This window comes from Alligator sinensis, unplaced genomic scaffold, assembly GCF_000455745.1.
Source record: "Alligator sinensis unplaced genomic scaffold, ASM45574v1 scaffold510_1, whole genome shotgun sequence".
Lineage (NCBI taxonomy): Eukaryota > Metazoa > Chordata > Crocodylia > Alligatoridae > Alligator > Alligator sinensis.
The window spans coordinates 125,990-135,571 of NW_005842052.1; the positions used below are offsets into that span (position 1 = coordinate 125,990).

Consider the following 9,582-nt stretch of genomic DNA (forward strand, 5'->3'; position numbering starts at 1 on the left):
GCAAGGGCGGCCTTCACTGGCAAACCCTCTGCGACAGTAATTGCCAAAGCTCAATTATTCTGCTGAAGCCCGTTCATATGTACTGTCACAGGGTTTAGAAGACATGTCCATCCCCGCAGACTATGATCAGGTGACCTAATGTAATACTTATCTGAAAAATAAAAGGTGAAATCATATCCTGCAGGCTCCAGGTTTCTCTGCCTTCCTCATGGAAAGGGATCTGGGATCAGATTTTGATTCTACTGCTAACAGAGATGTCTATGCTGTATATTCAACCTCTCTGATGATGTTCACTGCCTTCAAGGCAGCGAGACATATTGTGAATAGCAACCTAATAAAATTCTTTTCTTCAGCATGCTCTGTGCAGTGTTTTATAAGCCGAGTCATATTTCTGTCACACCACTTGATACCAAGGAAAAGAAAAACCATAAGCAATGATTTGTCATCAAAATGGTAGTAAATGAAAAATTACCTTGAAAATCTGAGCACATGCAAGATGTCCCTGCTCTAGACAGATTATTACATTCCTGAGAAACATGAATATTCATACACACTAATTACAGGCCATTAGGGAGAAGGGGAATAACAGACTCCATGGCCACCCATAGTCACTTGCACTAGTGCAGTCAGTGTAATATGCTACCACATCAGGCCAATAACGTTTTGCACTAATTTTGTGCAGGAAGAGATGACTCTGGTATACTCTACCAGAGTGAAAGGGCGCTGGCTGTTTCCACATTTCTGCACTGAACCCATACTAAAATGCACCTCTTCCACCAAACACCAGATGTACATTTGACTACACTCTCTCTAACAAATATCCTGGAGATGGTATCCAAGAAGGTTTTTTTTTAATTATATAACTTCCTTCCTAAAAAGTTTTCTACTTCTGCAGAACTATCCTCCCCTTCCTTCAGCCTAAGTGATCTCCAGGTTCTCTAGCATCATCCTATTTTTTCTTCCTCACACACACTTATAGCTCTTGCCAGTCATTCCTTATCTTTCCACTGCTTCAGGATTATGCACTACCAAGTTATGAGTACTCAAATCCTCCTACCAGCTCCCCATACCTCCAATTACCTTATGTAAAGTTGCATAAGGAAAAAAATAACTGTCACCTCCATAAAGGTTCCAAGTACACTTTGGAAAGAAAAAGAAAAAAAAGATGAAGAACTTTGCTTCTTCCGTGGAAGCTAAATGGTAATTTTTTTTTCCTGGTCTTAGTTTACCATCAGACAACAAGGTAGTTTACTTGTCCCCTAGGTTTTTCAGAAAGTAAAAGCTGTAGTGGTTCCCAAGGCTTTTAGCTACACCACAGACTGGGGATGAGGAAGTACAGCACTATACCAGCTGAACCAAAGTAAGCCTCAATCAGTACCTATCAGGCACATCATGGTTGACCCTAGTTGACCAGATGACGATTTGAAGCAGGGATGGGCAAAATAAAGTTCGCAGCCGGATCCAGCCCATGGACAGGTGCCTGCAATGTGAATGGCTCCGACCCGTGGGTAGGCAGTGGCTCCGGCAGCCCTGTGATGCTGGGTGGAAGTTGCTGCTTCCAGCATTCTGGGAGCTCTCTCTCTCTGGGCCAGGGCTGCCACCAGCCCCGACACGAAAGCATGAACCCACCCACAGCCGTAGCATGCCCCCCACCCCCTGGAAGCCGCTGGCCATGTTTGGGCAGCTGTAGATGTGGCCAGCAGCTGCTGGGTTTGGACTTGGGGAGGCACTAAAACTGCAGGTGGACTCTGGCTGTTGGAGGGGGCGAGGGGGAGTTGGCTTGCTAATGATGCAGAATTCAGGCTTGCATACTGGTCACAGCCCTGGGAGGGAGGGATGGGGAGGAGGAGAAGGAGCGGTGTGGTCCCTGAGAGGTCACCAAAACTCATAAAGTGGCCTGCCAACCCAAACAATTGCCCGCCTTTGATCTAGAGGCTCAGGGATGAAGCTTGTAGAAGAGCAAAGCTTATGTCCACAGAAGACAGCACTTTCTCAGGGCTGATCCAAGCCTGTGGAACTAAGGGCCTTCACAAACCTCCTCACCTTCTTCAGGATGTGTGAGGTACATTTTGACAACAGAAGGCCAAGTCAAAATATGTAACAACTAGGGGTGCACTGATAAAGATTTTCTTGGCTGATACCGATAGCCAATTATTAACCAGCCATATTGGCTGATACTGATCCAATAACCAATTTACAGGAATGCAGCTGGCAGCGCAGAAAGCAGCTCCCTGCAGGTAAGTCTATAGAGGGAAAGGGGTATGGGGAGAAGGGCAGATCAAGGCCCCCAGGGTCAGAGAGGGAGGCAGGGGCAGCCCAGCCACAGTGGTGAATGGTACCTAGGGCTGGGGCAGGACAGAGCTGCAGGCAGGGGATCAGCGTCCAGGGGCTTAAAAATGGCTGCGAGCACACTTGAACTAAAGCTCATTGAATGAGTTTTAGTTTAAGTACCGCTGCCATTTTTAAGCACAGGGACACTTTTAAGAAAAGCACAGCTGAGCAGAGTGAGGGCAGATACGGGCTGCCCACTGTGGGCTTGGGGCTCTTTCGTCTGCTGCCTTTACCCTGGGAGCCCTGCACCAGCCGCATGCCCCAGGCCCAACTGGCAGCAGGAGGCACAACTCACCACCCCCACTGCTGCTGGTGGGGCAGGGATGTGTGGCCACTGTAGGGCTCCCAGGAGTAAGGCAGCAGAAGAGAAAACCTTGAGCCCACAACAAGCAGCCCGCATCTACCCAGCGCACAAAGATGGGGGGGTATATCCCCCCCCCCCGGTGGGTGCATATAGAGGCAGGGAGACCCCATCCCCCCATGACAAGTTGCCTGTAGCTCCTTCCTGCTCCCTGCCCTGGGTCCCATTCACCACCCTGGCTGGACAGCACCCTTAGCCCCACTCCCTCAAAGTTGGGGGCTTGATCTGCCCCCCGTCACGCTCCTTCCCCTCCACAGACTTACCTGCAGGGAGCTGCTCTCTCCGCTGCCTGGCTGCATTTCTGGCCACGTGCATGCACATGCACACAACGTCTGGGGGCCCTGCCCAGAAGACATAATTAATTATATTTAATAGGTGTGCATTATCAGCTACACCAGCCAAAAAAAGCCAATAGCCAATAATGCAAGTTTCCCCTTAATCAGTGCCAATCCAATATGCAACCAACGTATCAGTACACCTCTAGTAACAACACATATATTTAAACAAGTCCAAGAGCCCTACCAGAGCAACAGACATTACTGATGTTCTTCCCTGTGTGAGAGAAGAGCCAACCCACAACAGAAGTTAGTTACGTTGTTTAATCCATTACAGGTGCAGGTGCTGGTGCAGCCACCTGGGTACTGCTTGGTACCCTCTGCCTCCAGTGGCTTTTCCTCCTCCAGCCCCTCCTGCACTGCTCCAGGCTTGGGGGGAGCTGCAGCCAAGGGGCTCCTGCCCCAGAGGGCAGGGCTCCAGCTCCCTTCTACCCACTCAGCTGCCCACAGATGGCTGCTCATCACCTTGCCCAGTGGGTGGAAGGCAGTTGGGAGCTAGAGCTCCACATGCTGGAGCAGGAGCCACTCAGATGCAGCTCCCCCCACCCACCTTGAGCAGTCAGCAAGGGCAGGAAAAGGAGGAGCTGCTGGAGGTTGGGGGAAGCCAAGCAGTACCCAGGCAGCTGCAGCCACACCAGGAGCAGCCCTGTTGGGAAGCTGTGCATGCTGGTTGGGGCCAGTGGGCGCATGCAGGAGCAGAGGGCGAGCTGCCCCTGGCAGAAGTAGGCAGGGCTCAACTCTATGTGGAGGACCACAGGGGTAGCCACAGGTTGGTTGCAATCAATTAGTGAGGGCCTGACCATGGGCAAGATGCAATCAGCTGGTGTGCCAGATCTGGCCTGCCAGACATATTTTGCCCACCTCGGCACAGAAACACTGTTACCAGACATTGTGAGCAGCAAGGAAATATAATTCACAGGCAGAATGAGAGCAACTTGTACTGTGCTGTCCGGTCTCTCCTAAACATTGTCTGGGAGGCAATATGGAATCCCTTGGGATGTGCCAATGCAAAAGTTCAAGTGTTCGTGGGAGTGGTTGTGCACGCATGCACACCAACACACATGGTCACACACACATATTCTCTCTCTCACACACACACTCCTCTTTAAAAGTGCCACAAAGTTCTGCTCTGCTTTACCTTTTCCATTTGTCAGAAGTGATTCCAAAGCTACAAGTTGTTAAAAGTACGGGAACTCCGGGATAAATATATGAGAAGTGACTCCCCGAGCGGCTTTTAAGATGCACATAGGACAGAAGACTTTTGAAGTAGGTCTTTAATATTTTAAGGGAAGTATTTTATTCACAGAATGAGTAACAACAACTTCCACACCACACGCAAAAAGAAAAATTAGAGCACTAATGAAGATGCAAAAGGGTGGGCAGGAAGTGGATAGACAGCATGGAAGCATTTCAAGAGAGCACATAATTAACAAGTTTAAAATTCAATCACTCCTCTCCAACTCTTGGGACATGTTTAAAATATTAACGATCAAGTCTCTTCTGGAGGTGTACGGAGTGTGCTTTAATCCGAACAAGCTCCCGGGGAAAAGATTACCGCTGGGGGCATACATGCGCTGCCCCTGTTTGCCCATTAGAGCACGAAGAATTCTGTTGCGAGACAGGATTTTGTCATAAAACTCCACCCCACCTCTGGCATAGTCTTTGGAAATGGCAGCTGCCTTTCGGTCCGCCCTGTAATCCAAAGAGCGGCTCACTGAATCAGAAGCACAATGGTAGCAGAAAAATCCAATCATGGCAAAAATCAAGTTAAAAACGACTCGTAGTGCCAAGGGGCTAGAATATAAGCCCAGATGTTGCTTTATCGCCACCGCTGAGATAAAGGTGCCAGCTAAGAAAATGGGAGCCACAGCTGCCTTAATGATGGGGCTGTTGCTTTGCAAGTACATAACCTCTCTGGAGATGGCAAATTTCTGAGCCTCCAGTGAAAATGTCAGGGCATCCTTCAAAGCGTGGCCTTCTTTACTCTCCCAGTCTACTTCCTTGTCGTTTATCATGACAACGTGGTCGATGATTCCTTGTCTGTCCTCAGCTGTGCTGAAGTTTGCAGGGATGCCCACCAATGAACCCGAGGGCAGCCATGAGATCCCAGCGCTCACGGGGTGGAAGCCAGAAGCCAAAAAGGCGCGGTAGCAAAGGGCAGATGCCACACCAGCATCTTTAAGAACGTCATGGAAGAGGTCTTGCAGCCTCTCTGAAAGCTCTACCGACTGCCCTTTGGTCCAGAATTGATGCAACAGTTTGCATGTCTGTTCAGGAAAGATATGATGTGAAAGTTTAGCAACTAACAGTCCTGTGCAGGAGGTGGCCAACGCAGCTGTCCTGTGCCTCTGTACAAATGTAGCTGCTTTCCACAGGAACCGAACAGCCATAGACCTCACCCAACCTGTTCATAAACAAGACACAAACAGGGAATTAAAGGACGCATGCTGCAGCCCTTTCTAAATGAGGTTTAAAAAAAAAGAAAAAGAAAAAGCAAGAGAGGAGAGCACAACAACCAGGAAGATACTTCAGTCTATATACACACAGATAAGGAGGCAAGATAAGAATAGCAGAGTACTACTATTGCAGGGAAACCAGCACGTATGTCACACAGATTTAGTCCCATACTCTTTGGCTTCAATTAATTCCTTCTGTTCTTCCATGAAACTTGTTTGCTGTGCTACTCTTATCACAATGTCATCTGTTGACAAACTCTGAAAGTAGTGGTCTGTATGCACTCAATACCCTACTAGAACAACGTCAAAGATCAGACCCGCGTTTCATCTGACCTGCGAGGCCCTGGGAAGGGCCACGAATTCAGGAGCGAGGTAAGCAAGGGCAGGGGCTGTTGCTGAATCAGGGGTACGTAGCCCTGCTTGGGGATATGCTTCTGTGGTGGGGGAGTAAGGGGTGACAGAGGGGGGTGACTGCTGCATTAACCCCCATGCTGCCACTGCCATTGGAGGTGGTTTGAATCTGGTCTGTGAGGATCTCTGCTGCCTAGATCCTGCCCACGGATTTGGGAGAGTTTGACACCCCTGCTATAACGGGCTTTTTGCCCACACCATCTGCTCTCCCACCAGACCGATCGCTGAATCCAAGGCTGGCATGGACTGTAGACACGTCCTGGATAATACAGCCAAAGAATTTCACCAAGTTACCCCTGTCCTGAGCCCAGCACTTTGTGTTTGGCTACGCCACACCTTCCAGAAAGGCCTCGTCTTGATTTGAAAGCACCAAAAGATGGAAAAAACACCCCTTCCCTTGTTAGTTTGTTATGGTGGCTAATCATCCTTTTCAGCACGTCTTATTGCCTGCCAATCTGAATGAGCCTGATCTGAGCTTCCAAGTATTCCTTCTTGTTATGTTTTTCTCTTTTAATATCCAGCATTTTCCCTTCACGGCAGTACTCACATGCTGTAATTAAGCCACCTCTCAGTCTAAGTCTCTCACTGTAAGACATTCTGTCCAGCCCTCAAAACATTTTTGTGGCTTTTCACTGCATGACTGCAGAGGGTTCAATATCCCTTTAAAATATGTACATCAGAAATGTTTACAGCGTTTTAGTCCTGGCTTTCTCAAACCCACAGTGGTATCACCTTCCTGCTCCTCTTCAATGCTGCCCTGTTTACGCAGCCAAGGATCACATTAGCTCATTTTGTCACAGCAGTGCATTGAGAGCTTATGTTCAATTGATTGTCCACCACAATCCCCTCGAGATCCTTTTCAGTCATTGTTCTCCTGAAAACAGCCCTCCATTCTTTGGATACAGCTGTCAGTCTATCCTTGCTCCTTGGACAGACAACTTTGCATTTGGCTGTATGAAAGCTTATTTTGTCTGAATGGCCACAGCTTCCACAGCATGCCGGATTACTCCTTGTCATATACCATTCCTACCCATTTTCACATCATCAGCAAACTATCAGCAGCAATTACATATTTACTTTCAACGTTAACCAACAGTTACACTTGATCTGGTCTTCACATGAATGCTTTTACACCTCCACAAGATGTAGTCTTACTTGATACTGATCCTCCCGCTGTTGATTATTTTTTAGACTGTAAACCTTAATGCATTCATGTGCTCTTTATTCAGACTGTATGGTGCTCATTTTTTTTCCAATCAAAATGCTGTACGATATCAAGTCAAACAAGATGCAGTAATTTCAGTATGACACCTATGCAGTCACCTTTTATCAGCCAAACTTCTAACCTCCTTTAATGAAAGAAATCAGGTTTGTTTAACAAGACACATTCTCCTCAGAACAACGTCAATTTGCATTAAGCGTCGTGATGCACTTCACCTTTATACAGTACTTTCCACTTGAATAGAGACAGACTTCTTAACAAAATGGAACAATTTCCCAGAACAACTCCAATTTTTATACCTTTGGGTTTTCATTGCAAATGATCCCGTTTAAACTACCAACTTTTTTTTAACTCCAGAAAACCCCCAAATTTTGAGCTTTTCCCATTACAGTGTGAAAAACTAATTTTCAAAGAAGTTTGCACTGAAAAAGAACTTGAACTTCTTTTCACTTGGAAAAGAAACTTCATTTTCACTGAAAAAGAACTTGAAAAGCTAATTTTTCTTTGAAACTTCATTTTCACTGAAAAAAGTCAACATGTGCTGGCCAGCTGTCAATCTGAGGATTGCTCAAGTATAATTTAAACACAAAAACAAATACTTTCAGCAGAAGCCAAGGGGCGACTGAGAAACACATTGCCCTAACTATTTAGCGCACCAGCGCAGATGATAAATCTCAGGTGCTTTATTTTTATTCATAAGTCTCACACAGCATACCTGCAGGGAAGGCAGCTGAAACCTAAAACTAAAGGACAATGTTTAGGGTCCATCTCCTGCAGTTCGTACTTCCCTGGTTATTCCCGCTGAAGGAAGAGAGGCGTATTTGGCAGCCGTGTTGGTCCGAGACAAAAAGAAATGCAAAAGTCTAGACCTCTTGGTTCAGAGACGATACCTTTTATTGGACCCACTGAGACATTAAGGAAGAGCACATGCCAACTGCAGACGCTTCCTCGGCCCGGCGAAGGGTATTTACACCCGAAAGCTGGCAAGGAAGCATTTTGTCCAACTATTTGAGTGGGTCTAATAAAAGATACCGGATTTATCCAAACAACCTGCCCACGTCTTAGATCAACACAACCTACCTACCCCGCTATAAGGACTGGCAACACACACGGTGCCCAACACGTGGCGAATGATCATGTTTCTTGTCATTTTCATGTTTCTTTCTGCCTCATCCCGCATAGACTCCTTTCTAATATCATAGAGCATCTCTCAGGGGTGTACTCGGTAGCCGTGTCGGTCTCCGAGATAAGCCCGCATATGAAAAACTATAACTCTAATAATTCCTAAATCACACGAAAATGGTCGTTTTTGGCAACCGTTCAGGCTCAACGGCCCTTCACCAGGATCTGGGAAAAGCATAGACGATAAAAAGTTGTTTTTTGGTCTCAAAATAAGATGACACACCAAAAAAACCAGAACGCTTGGTTCCCCAAATCATTCCTTGTATTAGACCCAGCAGGAAATCGCAAGAAAACGGTCCTTTTCGGCAAGCTTTCGGGCTCCACGGCCCTCCATCAGGCTCTGGGGAAAGCAGAAGTTAGGAAATAAACTTAATTTTTGCACCATTTCCTTGCGGTTTCCCAGCACGTTTCATACAAGGTATTTTGTACGTCGCCATATCGAATATCTACAAAAAAACCCAAAACATTTAGCGCATCAATAGCAATATTGACATCATTCCTATTTTTTTCCTCCTCCTCGAGGCCTACACCCCCTCCCCCTCCCCCAACCGCTGCTCCGCTTCCCGCCCCTCCCCCCTTCGGGGCGCGGACACACAAGCAAACGCGCGGTAACTCGCGCCCGCACTCACCCGCTCCAGGCAACGCCGCCACCAATCCCCGCCGCTGCCGTCAAGCAGCCCGTTTGCTCGGGGCAGCCGTCAAGCAGGCCGCTGCCGCGCCAACTGTCGCAACGCGCCCCGGCGGCGCGAGTCGCCATGGCAACGCCGCGCGTTCGCAGCCGGGGGCGGGGCCTCCCTGAGCGCCCAGGGGCTGCTGCAGTCGCACGTGTTGGGGATGCAGGCGTTTATCCCTCCTACCCCCCACGGAAAAATGCCTTTGCAATTCCAACAAGCCATCAGGACTGCTAGTGGAGATGACGTCTTTAATTAGGCCTGCACGATTTTTGCAAAAAAAAAAAAAATAAAATTATAATAATAATAATTCTTTGCAAAAATCTTAATGGTCTAATCAAGGAGATCATCTCTACCGCGCTTCCGGATGGCCTTTTGCTCCAGACCAATGCGGTTACCACCTGGGTGCCTCTCTGCAAGTGCAAGGGCTTCCCTTTCCTCCTGCTGCAATTGGGCTGAAACAGCCGGGGGAGGGAAGTGTTCAGGTTTCCTCTCAGAAAGTTTTAGGCAAAAAGGAAAGGAAACCTCTGCTTTCAAAAAGTTTTAGGCAAAAGGGGAAGAGACAAAAAAAGGGAAACACCTGTTTTTAGAAAGTTTTAGGCAAAAGGGAAAG

At 47.7% G+C, this 9,582-nt stretch overlaps 2 protein-coding genes across 7 annotated transcripts in view; one reads left to right on the forward strand and one right to left on the reverse strand.

Moving 5' to 3' along the window:
* Window positions 1-349, forward strand: part of LOC102377257 (fibrinogen-like protein 1-like protein) — a 9,656-nt gene extending 9,307 nt beyond the window's left edge. The window contains exon 3 of the mRNA XM_025203319.1: window positions 1-349. This exon is cut by the window's left edge and continues 591 nt beyond it. Within this exon, the coding sequence (XP_025059104.1) occupies window positions 1-98 (98 nt within the window). The 3' untranslated portion in view covers window positions 99-349.
* A 3,951-nt stretch (window positions 350-4,300) lies between these two features.
* TMEM177 (transmembrane protein 177) overlaps window positions 4,301-9,582 on the reverse strand; it is a 24,733-nt gene continuing 19,451 nt past the window's right edge. For 3 of the 6 annotated variants that reach the window (XM_025203313.1, XM_025203311.1, XM_025203312.1), the window contains one exon: window positions 4,301-5,431. In XM_025203313.1, the coding sequence (XP_025059098.1) occupies window positions 4,470-5,417 (948 nt within the window). In that variant the 5' untranslated portion in view covers window positions 5,418-5,431 and the 3' untranslated portion in view covers window positions 4,301-4,469. Of the gene's footprint in view, window positions 5,432-8,200; window positions 8,473-8,521; window positions 8,745-8,927; window positions 9,398-9,582 lie in introns of those variants that run through there. The other 3 variants (XM_025203310.1, XM_006022905.2, XM_006022906.3) reach the window with 3 other exon arrangements.